At 51.4% G+C, this 18,423-nt stretch overlaps 1 protein-coding gene across 1 annotated transcript in view; it reads right to left on the bottom strand.

Moving 5' to 3' along the window:
- POU2F3 (POU class 2 homeobox 3) overlaps positions 1–11,513 on the bottom strand; it is an 81,540-nt gene extending 70,027 nt beyond the window's left edge. Inside the window, exons 1-2 of the mRNA XM_054661799.2 lie at positions 11,201–11,513; positions 5,054–5,122 (exon numbers count right to left, since the gene is read on the bottom strand). Of these exons, the coding sequence (XP_054517774.2) occupies positions 5,054–5,122; positions 11,201–11,513 (382 nt within the window). The remainder of the gene's footprint in view (positions 1–5,053; positions 5,123–11,200) is intronic.
- Positions 11,514–18,423: the final 6,910 nt, after the last annotated feature.

Below are 18,423 nucleotides of genomic sequence, written 5' to 3'. Positions count from 1 at the left end.
GGGGAGGCAGCAGGGTCTCATTCTTTCTTTAGGACCTTATGAGAATCACTAACCTCCTGTGCCTCAGTTGTGCTTCCCTCTAAAATCATGTCCGTGCCTTCTGAAAGCCATGCTGAAAATCCCGAGGGTTAGGTGGGAAGACTTTCTGCAAAGGGTCCCCAAACAGCTGACTCATCTCTGAGGTCCTTCTGCAGGGTGGGGCTGATGTTAGTCATTCCTCCTCACAGACAGGACAGTGGAGGCCAGGGAGGAAGGGCAACAGGAAGGGCTGACAAAGCCCAGTCCCCTCCCTCATCTCTAGCTTCCCCCTTTCTCCCTGGGCTTCCCTCTTGGAGTCCTTCCTTCACAGATCTCTAAGCAGAGCAAAGGTGCCAAGGCACTTGCTCTTCAGTCGTCTGGGCTTGAAGCCCCACCCCCTGCCCCTGGCCCTACCCCTGCCAAATGACAACTGAGCCTAAGGGATATGGGGGTGGGGAGTAGGGGAGGAAACTGTGGCTTCTTGGACTAGATTAGTGGGGGACTTTGCTTCCCTCCAGCCCCTCTGTGTCATCCTCCATAATTTTGCTACCATTGTCTTTTTTTTTTTGAGACCAACTCTCACTCTTTCTCTCAGGTTGGAGTGCAGCGGCGCCATCTCAGCTCACTGCAACCTCCGCCTCCTGGGTTCAAGCGATTCTCCTGCCTCGGCCCCCTGAGTAGCTGGGATTACAGGTGCCCAACACCACGCCCCATGCCCGGCTAATTTGTGTATTTTTAGTAGAGATGGGGTTTCACCATGTAGTCCAGGTTGGTCTTGAACTCCTGACCTCAAGTCATTCGCCTGCCTTGGCCTCCCAAAGTGCTGGGATTACAGGCATGAGCCACCGCGCCCAGACAGCTACCATTGTCTTATGTCCCCTGTCCCTGGTTCTCTACGTTGACTCCCAGTCTTCCTACCACCATCTTTAGGTAGAAAGTCACTAGAAAGACTCAGGCTTAGTTCTGTCATTCTCTAGGTATATGGGAGCTTGGGAAAAGTAGCTAAGGTTCTTTCCCATCACCAGCCTCCATTTCTCCATCTGTGAAGTAGGCTAATAATACCTGCTCTCATAGAGTTGTTATAAAGGCCAAATGCATGAAGTATTTGAGAACACCCTTACAGACACATGTTGTCACTGTTATCCAGGCAGCCATGAATTCCTGCACTAGAAGGACAACTCCTTGAGGACAGGGATGCTCTTCATCTGAGCCCAGGATTTGCCACCAAGCCATCCTCCAAAGATGTTGGTTATACAACTACAAGCTAAGTCAAAGAGGATCGGAGCCCAAACAGAGAAGACAGCTGTGGGTGTCAGAGGAGAAAAGACTGAAAGGGAAGCTGGAAAGAAAGGAATGGGGAGAAAACTAGGAAAAAGGATGGAGAGAGAGAGCTCAGAGCTGAGGAAACCTGCACAAAAATGCAAGATCTGGAAACAGATGGAAAGAATTGTGAAAAGCAGAACTGGGCACACATCCTTTAAAATTCAGCCCTTAAAGAGGATCTACTCCAAACCCTGCCTCTATGGGGAGGAAAATAAAGGTCCACGTGGGGAAACGCTTGCCAAGATAATATGCAGGGAGTTAATGGCAGACCCAGGATAAGAGTCTGATAGAGTCAGACAAGGCCAAGTTTGATTTCTGGCTATAAGCTGTGTGATATTGGGCAAGTTAGTTTCTCACTCTGAGCTATGGTTTCCTCATCAATGAAGATGGGGTTAATCGTGTCTCTATCTCATAGCCTTATTGTAAGAATTAAATGAGATGCTGTAAATAAAGTTGCCTATATGTGCCTGCTGTGGGAGGAGGCTCTGTGAATGTTACGATCTCTCCCTCCTTCCTCCTGACCCTCTTTTCTTTCCTTCCTTGTGATTGAGGCAATGATGTGGCCAGCATGGTCAAAAGTCACAGGGTTAGCCACATCTGCACTTGGGGGTTGTCAGTTACAGACCTGGGGGCTTTTGAAATATGGGTAAGGCTATATTCTCATCAACCACATAATTGAGAACAGAAAAAAATTGTTGTCAGCCTCAAGAGCGGAGAAAAGTCCCGGTGCGGTGGCTCATGCCTGTAGTCCCAGCTACCTGGGAGGCGGAGGCAGGAGAATCCCTTGAGCCAGGAGTTCGAGGCTGCAGTGGCCATGACTGTACCACTGCACTCCAGCCTGGGCGACAGAGGGAGAACCTGTCTCAAAAAAAGAAGTGGAGGAAAAGTGACAACAGATAAGGAAGCAATAGGTAGGAAGGACAGAAAAGCTGATAGTTCAGAAATCTAGAAACAGGAAAGAGTACCGAACAGGGGCTCTGAGCTTTGGCTGGTCCCTTGTGCTGCTGCAAAGACATTCTGAGCTCGTGGGCAGCTTATTCTTCATCTATGCCTCGGCTTCCTCACAGGCCAAAGAAAGGAAAACATGTGCCCCCAGCCACGTCTCCACCAGTCAGGAGGTCTGTGTCTGGCCCTGAGAATGCTCGCCTGGGCATTCCTGACCAGTGCAGATGGGGAAATTTACCTCCCTTTCCCAGTTCTTACCCCCCAGTACCCCTTGGGGATTTCACGCAGCACAGGGGGCGCTTTCAGGGAGCTGGGGCTTTCTAAGTCACCTTTGTTTATAGTTCCTTTAAAACCCAGAGACAAACCACCCCTTAATTCATGCACTGCTGAGAAGGTGAATCTGCCTTTTAAAATCCAAAGGAAGCCATTAAACCAAGTGGGTAACCATTGTGACTCATAATAAGCTTTCTTCTGTAAAAAGAAAATGAGTCAGAACGACTTTCCAGGAAGTTTGGTTACTTTAATTAGCCACCTCTTTCTTCTTGCCCTTAAACACAGGCAGTAATTTGAAGATCACCTAAGTATTGATGCTACCAGCCGGGAGCCCTGAAGTGAAAGATCTCGTGGTGGTGGTAAAGTTCCAGACATCACGGGCTCCTTGGAGCTGAAAAGGGACCTGTGCAGAATCCTTTCCTAAATGGGAAAGGGAGCAAAACCAACCTTCCGGGCTGACGCACTGGCCTGAGTAAAGCGGGGAATGAGCCAGAAGTACTCAGCAGCGATGCCCATCTGTATATTCCAGAATCTTAATGACGATCGCAGCTGCCATGTGCCAAGCACTGTGCTAAGGGCTTGAGACATCATCTCAAGTAACTCTCAACCCACTCTCTAAGTTGGGCATTAATTTTCCCCCTTTACAAAAGGGACAAGGATAAATTTTCAGGTCATGCAGCCAGTAAGCAGTGGAGCTGCAAATTTTATCCCAGGTCTGTTTGATTCTAGATCCATACTCTTCAAAGCTCATCTGTTCCTACCTCCTAGGGAGGCAAAGTGGCTGGTCTAAGGTCATATATTGAATTGGTGGTATCCCCGGATAAGAGACAGATTCTGAAGGTCTTAGCCAATGTCTGGATTCTTTCTCTCTTAACCTACTTTATATATAGCTCCCAGATAGGAAGCCAGAATTTGCTCATATTGACCATAACACACTAACCTTCCTAACCCCCACCAGGATCTGAACTCCCTCCCTTTCCTGGCTCCTCTTTCAGGGTTCTATGTGGCTCATTCTCACTCCTAACACTGTTACCCTGATTTGGTCTTAGTAACAGAACACCAGTGCAAGCTGGTTAGGCGTGGTCTTCTTTCCATGTGGACACTCTCTTAGCTGTGTCCCCACACACCTGGGCGATGGGCCCCAGGTAAACAGAGTTGGCTCCAGCCAGCCTGCTTCCAGAAAAGGGCAATCCAGCCTCTCTGGATCATGGCTCCTGGGCTGATTTTTCTCTAGGGAAGGGTGTCAGTGTGGGGACTATATCTATCACTCTCTAGCTGAACTGAGTTTAAAGTCTTGCTCAGGTTTTGGAGATAAAAGGGAATCTTCTTCTCAGCTGGGAAGAACAGGTGCCCCTCTCCACAGACCCTTAGTAAAACATACTCTGCTAAATAATCTATTGAAACATGAGTGTGACCGGCCCACATTCTCCTTAGTCTTGCTGCCTCTGTACATAAGCAAAGCAAAATAGAAAGATTGTAGTTTGATGTGTATTGCTACCTGTGCAAGGAAACACTGTTTCAGTATTAAACTGGGGAGCAGAAAAGTTTATGGCAAATGCATACTGTGGATGCCCTCCCTGCCAAGACCCCCAATTATCTTGCCCCTGACAAGAATCTTATAGCTTCAAGAATGGAACCAGACAGCTCTACAAGATTTGAAAAAGATTTTAGCTCTGGGGGACATTGATTCTCTTCCACTTCTAATTTCTATGTCTCTAATGATCCAGATGAAAGACTAATTGAGTTCTGGTTGGAATGCTATTAAAGTTATTTGGTGGTGTTACAATTTATACTCATCTTTAAGTTCTTTTTAATTATATGGAGCTTTCAAAGCAAGGCTTGAACTATGGAGGTAAAAATAGAGAGCTATGAAACTCTCTTTTTAAATTCTTCTTTGTTCCTGTCACCTTTTTTTGAGACGGTCCAGCCTCAAACTCCTAGGCTCAAGGAATCCTCCCACCTTGGCCTGCCGACTAGCTGGGACTACTGACATCCTTTCTCTTCTTTCCAAAGCAAAGTCATCTCCAGGCACCAAGCCTTCCTCTCTGAGCCTATTTGCCACCCACATGCACGTTATTTGGAAGAGAAATATTTGTACACAGGCCTCTTTGGTTAGTGCCTTGAGTAGGACTATCAAGGTATCTGGGGCTAAAAGGCCTTGTCCCCATCTAAGAAAGACAGGTTCTGCCTCTGCCAGTCACAGCAGTTGGGAACACAGCTGCTCCTGAACTTTTTTGGTTTCGTTCTGTTTTTAAGTATCTGATCTCTTCCTAGCCTAATTCCAGAGGTTTTGTTCCACTGTGGACCAATATCTACTGTTCAAAGGCTCCAGAATCATATCCCATGTCCTCAGGGAATTCCCTTAGTTCCTAAGACCTAGCTTTGGGGTCTGCTTGGCTGAAAGACCAAGCAAGAAGAGACACCAATTGTTCAACAATTCCCAACAACTCTCTTCCCCCCACCCCCTCCATCCCCGAGAAGAGAAGACCCTTACCTGGCTCCACCTGGCTGAGAGTGCTGCGAGCATCCGTGGAATCGGCTACATCCCCACTCATCTTGATATCTGCAGGGAAAACACAACTGATTTTAATAACAGGTCACAATTTTTCTTGCTATGACATATGTGGCTTTAACTAAATAGCAAAGATGAATGTGTAATTACAACAACCATCAGACTTTCAAATTCCTGATTCCCGAACATACAACCATTAGAATATTCATAAGCTTGAGGGCACGGATCCCCTCCTCCCATGCTCGCCTCCTCTCCTTGCCTTTCTCTTCCCCTTTCCCCGGTGCCACTGCAGGGTCTCTCACCTTTTGCATCATTCATGGCCACTTGCTTCTATCACCAGGACTCAGTTGGTAAAAATTTAACAAGGGGGTGGAGGGGACACTTCCCATTTCCAACACTCGTTTCCTTTGGGATCTGAGGAATTTATTTTATTTTTAAATAGTGAAAGTATTATCCCTCCCCGCCTGCCTCCCCAGCTCTGTTTCCCTTAATAACCCCATCCTGGAAGGTAAGAGTGCCCTTAAACCAAGGCTTGCCCTTCTCACCTTTCTTCCCAGGTCCTGCCCGGGTTCTCTGTCTGGTCTCAGAGGTCAGCCCACTGTCTGGGGATCAAGTCCTAGCTCCTGTGTTGTCCTCCTTGGAGATCCTGTCCTCTGGGGATCCTTACCTTCTCTCCTACTCCTTCAACTGGCTCAGTGAGAAAGGGATGGCAGCGGGTCAGTGCCCCACAGAAAGAGAATACCTACACCAGGCCCCTGGCTCAGCCCCCAAGTCCTGCTGGTCCGGCCTCTCTGCCCTGCTTCATTTCAATAAATTAAACATTTACCCTTAACAGACAGCTGCCACCACCTATGTGGGAGGCCCCTAAGTCTCCTCTTGGGGTCAGCAGGGGGAAGAAAAGAGGCAACTTTGAACCAACTCACTCTCTCTATGCTCCTCTCCTTATTAAACCACCCAAAGACTGAAGCCTTAAAGACAGAAGAATATTTTATTCAAATCATGTTGACCCCCACACCCCCCCTTCTCTGGGGCAGCACTTTAACTCTTTCAAACCAGATAAAGTCTTGGTGAGCCAATTTGCATACTCAGCTCCCCAGCCAATCCCAGTCAAGCAGGCAGTCTTAATTTGCATCAGGTAATCAGGCAGTTGGCAGTCTGGATGCCCAGGTCTGGAGATGATCAGGATGAGGAAAAAGGGTAGACCTGTGCCCCAGGGAAAGAGGGGAGAAAACCTACTTTTTCGTGTGTGTGAGGACTAACGTGTGTGGCTCCGGCCGAGGTGTACACCTCTGGAGTGTAGCAGCTTCGATGCCAAACAAGACATAGATGGGGGATCCAGAGATTTAGAGGCTAGAATACCCCAGAAATAGGGGAGAAAGTCAGGAGTCACTGTGGTTTAAGGAATTTTCAAGACCAGCCAAATTGAGGGAAGACGCCAAGGTAAACACTTAGAGCTCTATGGAACCCTCCCCAGACAAATCTACACTGCACTTTGTGGTCGGTCACAGAGCTCTGAGGAAGACCTGCAACCTTACCCCACCCCCTCACCTCCTAGTGCACGGCGTTTAGGGAGGCATTTCTTGAGCCTAACCTCGATCCGTCCTGCTGCAGTCTCAAACTCTCTATAGTTTGCCATGCATGAATATGCAGAATAACTACTATGGACCACCCAGACACATTTGCAAATGGCTTCTGCTGCCACTGGCCTTCTGTTCCAATGGAGAAACGGGCTCCCCTCTCCCACCCATTAAGTACTATCCCCCCTGGAGCTGGGCATTGCCTAACGCAGATCTGCTCAGCTCATACTTCACCATGGGGATTCTTCAACTGTGCTGAGAAGAGGCCCTGAGTTAGAGACTGCTGGAAAGGTGCACAGGAAGTTCTCCCCCACTGGTGGTTTCAATTTGCTTCATCAGCACCAGGATTCAGAGCATGGGATTTGGCATCAGACAAACCTGGATTAATCTCAATGCCATCACTAACTAGCTGGGGGACCCTAGCCACATATTCGGATGTGAATTTTCTCACCTAAAAATGAGAATAATGATACACACTTCCCAGGGTTTTTGTGAGGATTAAATGAAATACTGAATGAAAACTGCCAGGAAAGGAGTTCCAGGCACAAAGTAAGCACCTAATAAATGAACTAATTAAACAGACACTTAGGCTTAGATGCTAGTCCGCTTCCCTTCCTGCCTTCTTCTCATGCCCCTCCATTAACCCCTTGCCCCATTATAAGGAATAGCTTTGGTTTTCTGTCTCAGCACCATTGTAATTTGTCCTTTATCTGGGAAACCGTTAGGATTCTCCAAATTCTGACTTCATAGAAAAAGTGTTCATGAGGACAGGAAAAAGTTAAGAGGCAGTGACGCTGGGATGATGACCAGAGTCTCTGAATCAACTCATTTCAAACTCCTGAAATTTAAGAAGGTAATTCTTTAGCTAAACTGTAATCGCATGCCTAGAACCCAAATTCTCCTCCAACACCCATTCTCCACATCACCTTCATCAAATACACACAGAAGCTCTCATTCATCCTTCAAGTTAGCCTAACATTTAGTCTTAATCATGTCTAAAAATAACTTTTAAAGGCATCAACCCCCTCCCCTCCTCATCTGCCATGATGTCTACTCATTTGATGTATCCATTATGGGATCAACAAGGTGGCACTTCAGGATTGGAGGGGCAGGGTGAGATAACCTATCAAGCCTCTTCTTGAGTCCCATAGGATGCTAAGACACTGAGAACCTGCTCCTGTTGGGTAGGAGGCTGAGGCTGATGGGTGGGACGAGCTTTTGGGTCTCAGCCTAAAAATGGGCCAACACCGAAACTCCCTGAGACGCTGTAACCCTTCACCTGTCGGACAGCACTTGCCAGGGGTGAGTGAGAGAGGTGTGGGGTGGGGCCAGGCTCCTCTGTGTTATCTCAGCCAGACACTGAGTAGGCTCCTTGCCATCACTCCCTTCCCTGGGGAGGCTCAGCTGCTCTGTGAAAGAGCCCAGACACCAGCTGCAGACCCTTGGCTGCCCCACTCAGCACCATCACACCCTGAAGTTAGTGTTGGCTTGATCAGGAGTGGCCCCTCCTTAGACATCTGTGAACCCCAGGGAAGAAAGCTCGAGAGGAAACACTCCCCCCAGGCTGCAGGCTGAGGGTCCTGGACCTCCTGGGACCAGGCTACTCTGGGAAAGCAGAAGCCACAGCCCTCTCTCCTAGTGTCCATCTTCATGTTCTTGGAAGGACGGGAGCTCCCTCTGGCTCCTCCCTCACATACCTGCTGATGGCGGCACTTCCACTGGGAGACTTCAAAGGACCCACTGGCCCCACTTCTGAGCTAGCCAAGGCTCCAACTCTCTGCCAGAGGAGACTTCTCTCATTTCTTCTCAGTCCCATCATCAGGCCTTCCAACCCAAATGCTATTCCTGAGCTCCAACTGGCACCCGTCTGTGAGACTCAGCCCCCCTTTCCCACCCTTGGTGGGGAAAAGCTCACAGTGAGGAGAAGGGCAGAGAAAGAGACACCTGGGGCAAACCAGGTGTGCCCCCGCCAGCTGGCTTCCCACTGTTTTCCTTTGTCTCTTATCTGCCTCCCTAGCTGGCCACCTCAGGTCTACTTCTCTGCCTGTTTTTAGTCAGGGAGCAGGGAGCCCCTCCTTGCTGCAGAGCCCCTGTGTCTGGTGATCTTCTGCCTGCTCAGGTCTTTGTGCTTCCAGGTGAGAGATGCTCTATAAAGTACAAGGTGTGAAGGCTCCAGGCAGACCTGAATCATGGCTCGTACCCAGGTTATCAGAGCAAGACAATGGGGCTAACTCCAGCTGGCCTCAGTGCGAGTGGAGCCCTTGGAGTGGGCGACCCGGGAGCAAGCCTATGCTCTAGTTTGTGTGCTCCTGTTCCTCCTCCTTCCCCCATCCAAACTCCTCCAGTAAGTCAATTAAGGAGGAGACCCCAAGGACCCAGCCCTGGGAATTCACAGGAGAAGTACTATTTATCAAGATCAGTAGGATACAGGATTACCTTGGCGGGGGAAAATTGGGACTCAAAAGAGACCACATTTCCAAAAGAGGATCCTGGACTAAGGGACCCTAGAGAGGGACCCATAATGAGATATTCCATAGAGGGAAGAGCGATCCTCCTTCACAGACCCCACAGCAGGGCGCGCACTGGAAGACCCTACAAAGAAGATCTTGACCAGTAAAGGCCACCAGGAGACCCAGCAAAGAGAGCCCTCTAATAGAGACCCAGTTAGAGAGAGGGGACAGAAAGTCCTAAACTCAGAGACCTCTGGAGGTGCCACTGAAGGGGAACCCTCAGACACTACAGAGGGGCCAAGACCCAGAAACTGCACAGGGAGGCCAGGTAGCCCTGAGAGGGGAATGGGCTGGGGAGGGAGCAGGCAAATGGAGAGAGATGAATTGGGCAATCTACCCCCAGGTACATGGAGATCCCGCCCTGAGGAATCACCCCACCTGGGGTTTAGCTCAGTCTCCCCCCATGTGTCGGGAATACCTGCTCACAGGGACAGGGTGGAGAAGGTGTCTGGGCTTCTGAGAAGCATCAGCCAGGAGCTCACTCCTGGGGAAGGCATAGAGGCCAAGCCCTATGCCTCAACCTCATCCTCTGGTGTTCTCTGCTCTCTGCTATATCCTCTGAGGCCCCAGGCTGCCTCCCTGCTGGGTCCCAACTGTCCCGCCCCCTCCCACTTCCACAGAATGGGAGCCTCCAGTAGACAAGGAGGTGGAAAACCCCCAGGAAGTCTGTGATCTTGGTGCTAAAAAACTTCCCATCCACTGCTAAGCCCACCTTTCTGAAGAGACTTGCTCCCATTCAAACCCTGGCCTTCTCTGCGGGCAGTGAAGGGGAGAGCACCTACCCGGGGATCTGCCCCAGGTATGCCCAGTCTAGAAACAGACTTTCCTCAGACTCTGGATGACACCCAGTTGGATGGCTTCTTCCGCCTCACCTAGCCTTTCTGGCACGTCCTGGAGAGCCACTCAGTGCCAACATCTCACTGCCAGTCTGCCTCTCACTCAGCCCTGCCAGGAAACAGCATCTGGGGAACTGGGCACTCCAGGTCCCCTCCCTCCGGGCACTCACTGACGCTTGTTTTCAGGCTGGGTAGGCCTCAGGCCTGCTCTGCTTCTTGGGGTGGGTCTGGAGCATTGCCTCCTCCCTACTCTCCCAGAAAGGAGACCAGGTAACAACATTCCCATCAACAGCCCCGAAATCCTAAAGAAAGATCACTGGGTCCTGCCCACTTTGAGAGTAAGTTGCTAGGTTAGAAATGGCCAGGTCAGGTACCGCTTTCTTCACTTGTTCTTTGCTCAGGCCCTGTGACCTCCAGAAGGCCCACCCTAACACGAAGCCCCAAGCCAAGCCCAACCTGGCTGCCTGGCAGCTCCTGCCTTAGCCCAGCTGTGGAAGGAGGAACAGCAAGGTGAATGGAGGGGCTGGGTTCCCTCCATGCCCACCTCTCATTCATTCATTCAGGGAAGCCTGACTCCCGGCAAAGCATTTGCATCTCCTAGGTTTCCACCCCTTAGGGAAGGAAGGCATGGGACATGGAACCCAGAGGATGTGTCTGTCACCATCCCCTCTCAAACACATGGGGGCATGGCCCCTGCCCCAGGGGCACCTCTGTAATTGCCCCACCTCAGCCACTTCTCCTAAGCCCCCCAACCACCTAAATGTCCGCTTTGCCTCCATTTCACACATACGCCCGGACACCAGCACACAGCATGTGGACACATACATTTCCCTCACTTATGCACTCCCAGGTCCACACCCCTGGCTGAGTGACTGAACCACCCATCCCTGCAACCTCCTGAGACTATGACAGTTCAGTACTCCCACGTCCCATACAACTGCCACTCCCCAGACCGGGGGCTTCGAAGCCCTCCCGCCCTTCACCAGCCCCCACCCTCATTCTTTTCCAGGGTTTCTTATCCCAGATCCCCTCCCTTTAGTCCCCAAATACTGACCGGCACCCACCCCAGGACAACCCGCTATCCACACCGCCCTCTCCTGGCCGCTGGGAAACAAGCCCCCCTCCCTAACCAGAACGTTGTCCCTCTCCTTCACCCCTGCCCACACGCAGTGACACCTGTCAGAGCTCATTCCCTCCGCCCCTCACCTGTGTGCATGGACTCCAGATTCACCATCCTGCCCCAGGCGGGGCCAAAGCCAGCGCCCCCCCAGGCCCCTCGCCTCTGCCCCAGCCGGGCCCCCTGCGAAGCCAGGGTCTCCTTCCTCCAGTCCCCGGCCGCCGCCGCCGCGGGAGCCGCTGCCGGAGCCGTCGCCGCCACTGTCGCGCGCTCCGCTGCTCCGGCCCGGGCAACACTCGGCGCCGCCAGGATTGCCACACTCCCCAGGTGAGCACGCGGCGCGGGGCGGGGGCCGCCGGCCACGCCCCCTGGCGGGAGCCCCGCGCCTGGCCCCGGGCCCATGCAAAGCAGTGATTTGCATACATGGAGCTGGGGACCTGGGGAGGGGGCCGGGGGTGCTGCCGGGGCGGGTCTCGATCCCGCGGAACACCTGCCTGCTCCAACCCAGCCTGGCAGCACCTCCTCACCGCGCCCGGAGTGGCGCCAACTCCTGGTCCTGCTCGCCCTTTTTAGGAAGCCCTGGCGGGTTCTCCAGCCTGAGCCCGAGCTTCCTTCTGGACAGATCCCGAAGTGTAAGCGCTGCAAGGAGTTGGAGTGTTTGGAGAAGTCGCGGGGGTCTCCTGGAAAGAATTCAGTTTTGGAATCTCGCCTCCCAACCGCTTACCAGCAGTGTGGCTGGGACAAGGTTCTTCACCTCCCTGAGCTCATTTAACTCACCTGTAAAACAGGACAAGTGCTAATCGGGTTCCCTATTGGGCTGAGCAGGTGACCAAGCTCACCTAGCCCCCATGGCATCCTCACAGCATTGTGGGATTTAGACGGGGTGCAGCTTATTATTAGCAGAGTTTGCAGGTGCACACAACTGCTTCCTGCTTGCCCCTCCAGTCTCCGGCCCCAGGTCCCAGGTTGCTGTGAGGCTCTACGAGATGATGGATGTGGAAGTTACCAGTGCCCAGGCTTTTGGTGACAGCCACCTTCCAGAGCTGGGAAGTGGCTTGCTCAAAGGTGCACACTTCCCTAGGGACAGAGCCTGGCTGGAATCAGGTCTCTGGACTCCCACTCCAGTGCTCTTTGCAGCACCCATCATAGGCTCACCCCTTTCTCTTCGTCTCTTCAAGTCCCAGTAAGTGGTCTGTCACCACGGGATGGCCTGCATGGAAACCCAGAAAGCTGTGTGCAGACAGGAGGGCAGGGCCTCGCTTTCCTTCCCAGCCAGGACTCCTCATGAACATGTCTTCTCCTTAGTCCCATGGGCTACTTTCTGAGCACAGAACAGGTTTTGGGCTTTCCTGCCTCTACACCTTGTTTACAGTGTCCTTTCCCCCTGGCACGCCCATCCCACCGTGCACTCCAGTCATGCCCATGATAACACCCAGCATTTCGTGTGCCTTCACTGTGTATCAAGCACTGGGGTGACCAACACTTGAAAGGCATCTTTCGTGCCTTTAGTTCTTGTTTAGTCCTCAAAACCTGTACATTGTACTATGATTATTGCCATTTTATAGATGGGGAAAATGAGGCTTAGAGAGTTTAAGTTCCGTGTTCTTTTTTTTTTTTTTTTTTTTTTTTTTAGACAGAGTCTTGCTCTGTTGCCAGGCTGGAGTGCAGTGGTGCAATCTCGGCTCACTGCAACCTCCACCTCCTGGGTTCAAGCGATTCTCCTCAGCCTCCTGAGTGGCTGAGACTATAAGCACGTGCCACTACACCCAGCTAATTTTTGTGTTTTTAGGAGAGACAGGGTTTCACCACGTTGCCAAGATGGTCTCGATCTCCTGACCTCGTGATCCACCCGCCTCAGCCTCCCAAAGTGCTGGGATGACATGTGTGAGCCACCACGCCCAGCCTAAGTTCCATGTTCTTAACAGCCTTCGTGGCAGGTTCTGAGGGCCTTTTCTTAGCTTACCTCCTGGTTGGTAACTGATCAATTGCTTCATTCTAGTGCCAGCACCCCAGCACCTAGAACAGGGCTGGGCACACAACAGGTATCAGAAAGTGTTCTATGGGTGCTACAGTGGCCCCAGAGGAACAGGAAGCACTTAAGTGCTTCTTCAGGTCCACATACACCACCCTCCCCAGTCACATGGACCTCCCTTCCCCACGCTCCCGAAAAGAAGGGAGGAGAGAAACTTCTTCTTGCTTCTTTTTCTTTTTCTTTTTCTTTTTTGAGATGGAGTTTCTACCTTGTTGCCCAGGCTGGAGTGCAATGGCATCATCTCGGCTCAAGGCAATCTCCGCCTCCCGGGTTCAAGCGATTCTCCTGCCTCAGCCTCCCGAGTAGCTGGGATTACAGGCATGCGCCACCATGCCCGGCTAATTTTGTATTTTTAGTAGAGACGGGGTTTCTCCATGTTGGTCAGGCTGGTCTCAAACTCCTGACCTCAGGTGATCTGCCTGCCTCAGCCTCCCAAAGAGCTGGGATTACAGGTGTGAGCCACCGTGCCCGGCACTTTTTCTTGTTTCTTCTGGGTGAGGAAAGACACCAGCAAGGGCTTATTGGAGGCCCAAGGGGGTCCCTCTCAGGACACTCTCAGCCTCTGTTCCTTCCTTCCCTCCTATTCAACACTCCCCCAACTCCCATCCCCTTCTGGCCTTTTCTTCTCCTCCCCAACTTCAGGTTTGGCCCCTTCCCTGAAGTCCATTTCTTACCTACAACTGCACTCACCTGCCACCATTCTGGAAAAATGCCTGCACACAGCTTATATACCCCTGTGTGCTTGTGATTTCCATATCTCTATTTGCATATTATTTGCATGGCCATGTGCACCGAGGGTCTCATTCTCCGACCACCTTATCTGGGGCCCATTGCCCTTTTTCATGTGCAAAGTCACATTTCTTCTCTGGGCTTTAGTTTTCCAAAAGTCAGAGAGGCCCATATTTGATAATTTCAAAGGGCCTTCTGTCTCCAGCAGCCTAGGATTCTGGGGTTCTGGGGGGAATGGGGATATGGAGTTCTTGTGGGGATTGGGGTGGAAGCTGAGGCACAGATAGGACCTTGGAGGTTCACAGTTGGAGGCACAGCTTTGGGTTCCAAACTTGGAGTGTGGAGGTAGGAGGATGAACGGGGCAGAAGGGGCTGGGTGGGGAGAGGATAGCAGATACTCCCTCACATTCATTCATTTACTCATTCACTCAATGAATATAGATTGAGTGCTTCCTACGTGCCAAGAACTGTGCTCCATGCTGAACATACACCATCTGATTTTAGTCAGTGCCACTTTAGATGGCAGGTACAATTATTAGCCCTGCGTTACAGATGAGAAAACTGAGGTTCAGAGAAGTAAACGCAGCTAGTAGACTACAGAGTTGGTATTTAGACCCAGGGCTGCCAACCCCAAAGCCAGGATGTTAGTCTTGCCCTCCAGTTTCTGAATCTGAGCTTCCCCTTCTCTTATCAGATAACGAGGTAGAAAGAACCTAGATATCATTCAACCCTTCATTTGAGGGACCTGAGGCCCACAAGGAGGGGGACTTACCCCAGAGAACAGAACAAATATATGGCTCAGCAGAGACGTTTCTACTCTTCCCTGCTTCTCCTTCATGTGCCCTGAGGCTTAGAAGGCTGAAGTGCCCTGTAAGTCCCACCTGTGCATGGGGTTGAGGGGGGAATGGTGAGCAATCTTTATTCCTTCGCTCTCAGACTTGCTCACTGATCATTTCAGTTAGATGAGCTAGAATGGGAACGTAGAGAACTCCTTTATCCTTTCCTCTTTTGCAGTTCTTGGAGACTCCTTGAAACCGGTTTTTTGAGCTCTGGGCTGGAGTGAGATAGAGAGGAAAATGTCAACCCCCCTGAGCCTGATACTCCATGTCCCTGTTTAGCTTAGGAGAGGAAAAGCTCTGGGGAAGAGAGAGAGATAGGGGTTTGCCTGGAGGTTAGAAAGGAACAGAAGAAAGAAAGGGAAAAAGAAGCCAGGACAGGAAATTTCTGTGCCTTTGGACATCAAAAGAATTATATGTAAATGAAATGCAAATTAAATGCAAATCATCCCTCCCTCCCTCCCTTACCCCACCTCTCTCAACAGCTGGAGGACTTTTTTCAGCGTAGCAGAAGCCTTACTCCGGGATGCTGTGGTTTTGAAACTGTCATCAACTCTGACCCCTCCCCAGGTCCTCCGGGGTCTCCTGGAGTGACATCTAACCCCCTTGGCTGCACCTCTAGGGAGTCACTAGCGCCCCAGGCTTCATTTCTATTTGAACATATCATCAACTTCTTTTGTTTCAAGGACAGAAAGCTCTAAGAGTCAAGCCTCCTTTCCAGACACAGTGGGTGGAAATGGTGCACAGCCCTGGAGAGGGTACTGCGTGGAGTGGGCCCAAGCCCCATCCCCACCCCAGCAGGGAAAAGGGACCTTCTTGGCTGTAGACCCTGGGCTCACTCCCATTTCCTGTCCTGTCAGCTGGATTGAGTTGTCAGGGCTAGGAGAAGGGCGGAGAGTGAGGCATCCTGGAAGGCCACCAAGGAACAAGTCCCTTCTAGCCCTTTCCTTCTGCCAGGTGGGCCATAGGGCCCAGAGCGTGGGGGTACAGGAGAGGGTCAGCTCCTTGCCTCAGGGTGATCAAAGAGAATGGATCCAAACTCAGATTCCCAATAAAAGCAGATGGGAGCAAGGGACAGGCTAGGAAGGACTTCCAGGCCTGTTTTAAATCATATGTCAAGGTACATCTGAGGGCATCATTGCCGGGAGGCTTTTGGTGGAGGTGGGGTTCGTGTCAGGGTGACACAGTGAAAGGTGTCTTGGGAACCAGGATAAGGTAACTGTGACTGGCAAGGGGATGGGTAGAGGACACCAGAGTCAGGATACAGAGCTATTCTCTGCTCTGATGTCTCTAATGCTGAATAGCCCCTGCCCTTGCCCAAGGGACATCTCCCCATACCCAGCCTTCACCCATGTCGGGGGGCAGCACACACACATTCATTGTCCATTTTGCACTTAAAAGTTCAGAATCATTGATAATAGCAACATATATTTAATTTAAAGACAACATAACAGCAACTCTGCTTCCAATCAATTTTTTTGACTTTGAGGCCGGCATTGGACCTGAGCTGGATCTTTCTAACTGCACCTTCGACGGAGCCTAGCCTCAGCCTCTGCCTCAGCCAGCCCTTTCCTGGCTGCCTGGACCCACCTCACCCCAGGTAACCTTCCCAGTCCACTTACACGCTCAGGGCAAGTCTAGGCCCTGCGCGCCCTCTTGTGGTCACAGGGGCGTGTGACCCTGACTTTTGCACCTCTACCTGCAAGACCCTGGAGAGATCTTTTCACACGAGTGCCCATCCATGGCTGGGGGATGCACAGGGGAGGGCCCCAGGTCTAGGCAAGATGGGGATGTTGAATTTTAGTTTCAGACCACCATTGGGTCTTCCAGTCCCTGCTCCCCATCAAAGACCAGACCTCAGCCCAGAACCCTAGTTGGAGTCAGCCAGCTTGGTTGTTTCTGCTCAGTCAACGCAGTGACAGGTGCTCCTGGCCTGTTGGGCTATCCGTCCTGTTGCTGGACATCTCTGCCAGTCAAAATGTCCTACCTCCTGTACTTCCCTTTGCAGCTGCAAAGGGCACTGATCCCCGTGGGATCAGCGTATAGACAAGGACTGAGTGTGAAGGCGCGAAAGCAGGAGCCACGAGGGTGGTGATATTCACATGGGAAGGACCTGGAATCTGCCCTGACTTCGGTGAAAATAGTTCAGCCATTTCAGTAACAGATGACTTGTGACACATATCCTAGCTGATTGCTGCATAGCCTTGAGTAGCGATTCCAAGGTTGGAAAGTGCTGGGGAGGAGGATGCTGGCAAAAAGGTGGTCTGTGAAGGAGCAGGGAGAAATAGGGCAGAGGTGGAGAGGGACCTGGTTTTGAGGTGTTTTTTTTTATTTTGTTCTTAAGATGAGAAAGAATGCGAACTCTCCAGGGCCACTGGGAAGGAAGCAGGAAAGGGAGCGATGCTAGAGGAAGAGGGGATCATTTCCCCCAGAGAGGGAGGTCCGGGAGAGTGGGGAGAAAAGACATGTCTCCATGAGGACAGGAGGGGAACTGGGAAGGTGGGTGCCAGCGTAGGCCAGGGAGTGGTGAAGAGGCTTCTCCTCTCGAGGCTTCTGCTTTCTGTGATGTAGGAGGGGAGGGAGCTGCCTCTCATCCTGCCTCTCCCTGCTTAGGAATCAGGACCTTGTCACAGGAGCCAGGGCTGGTGAGATAGTTGCCCCCCAGGGGCATGTGGACACCACCCTTGTGACTGTCTTTCCCTGGCTCCACTGAGAGCTCCTGAGGTCCAGCCCTTCTCCATGGAGGTCTGCACTGAATACCCACCAAGTGAGCCTACACTTTCCACCCGCTTTTACCCTCTTCCCTTCTACCACTAACTTTCTAGGTCCTCAGCTGGGGCCACTGTGGTTATCAGTCAGGGTTTCTGCAGGAAAACAGAACCAACTTAACTCGGAGTGCCTCTAACAAAGGTGTTATTGACAGAGATGCCAGCAGGCTTAAGGGAACCAGCACCCAGAGAGGGGCTGCACAGAGAAGCGAGGGCAGAAGAGGCAACAGGAGGAGACAGTGGTATGGGAGCCCCGGAAGATCTGGAGCCTTGGAGGAATGAAGCCAGTGCCACATGTGTGGTGCTGAGGCAGCCAGCAGGGAACTGACACCCCACTGCTGTCCTGTGCTCCCACCTGCAGTGCTTCTCATCGGCTGAAGCCAGAGGGTGAGGAATCCCAGGTGACGGCAGAGGAGGGTGGAGGGGAACAACCATCTCAGCTGTCACCTGGCTACAGCCAATAGCTGATACTGAGAATAAGCCCTGGAATGCTGTCATGTTTCTCACTGGTCAAACAGTGAACAGTTTATGACAATACCAAGCGATGGCAGGCATGATGATTCATTTTATGTGCCAATTTGGCCAGGCTCTCATACCCAGCTGTTTTGTCAAACATTAGCCTAGACGTTGCTGTGAAGGTATTTTATAGACGTGACTACCTTTATAATCAGTTGACTTTAAGTAAAAGATCACCCCTGTATTGCGGGTGGTCCTCATCCAATCAGTTGAAGGCCTAAAGAGCGAAAATGGAGGTTTCCTGAAGAAGACATTCTGCCTTAAGACTATAACACAAGAGTCCCGCCTGAGCTTCCAGCCTGCTGCCCTGCCCTACAAATTTCAGACTCCAGGCTGGCCACAACATTAAGTTTTGCCTCAGCTGCCAGACTGCTAGTTTGTTAGGATTTTGGGCTTGCCAGACCCCAAAATCCAGCAAGCTAATTCCTTAA

This window comes from Pan troglodytes, chromosome 9, assembly GCF_028858775.2.
Source record: "Pan troglodytes isolate AG18354 chromosome 9, NHGRI_mPanTro3-v2.0_pri, whole genome shotgun sequence".
Classification (NCBI taxonomy): Eukaryota; Metazoa; Chordata; class Mammalia; order Primates; family Hominidae; genus Pan; species Pan troglodytes.
The sequence above is the reverse complement of the archived record's forward strand: the minus strand, read 5'-3'. Positions and strand labels throughout refer to the sequence as shown.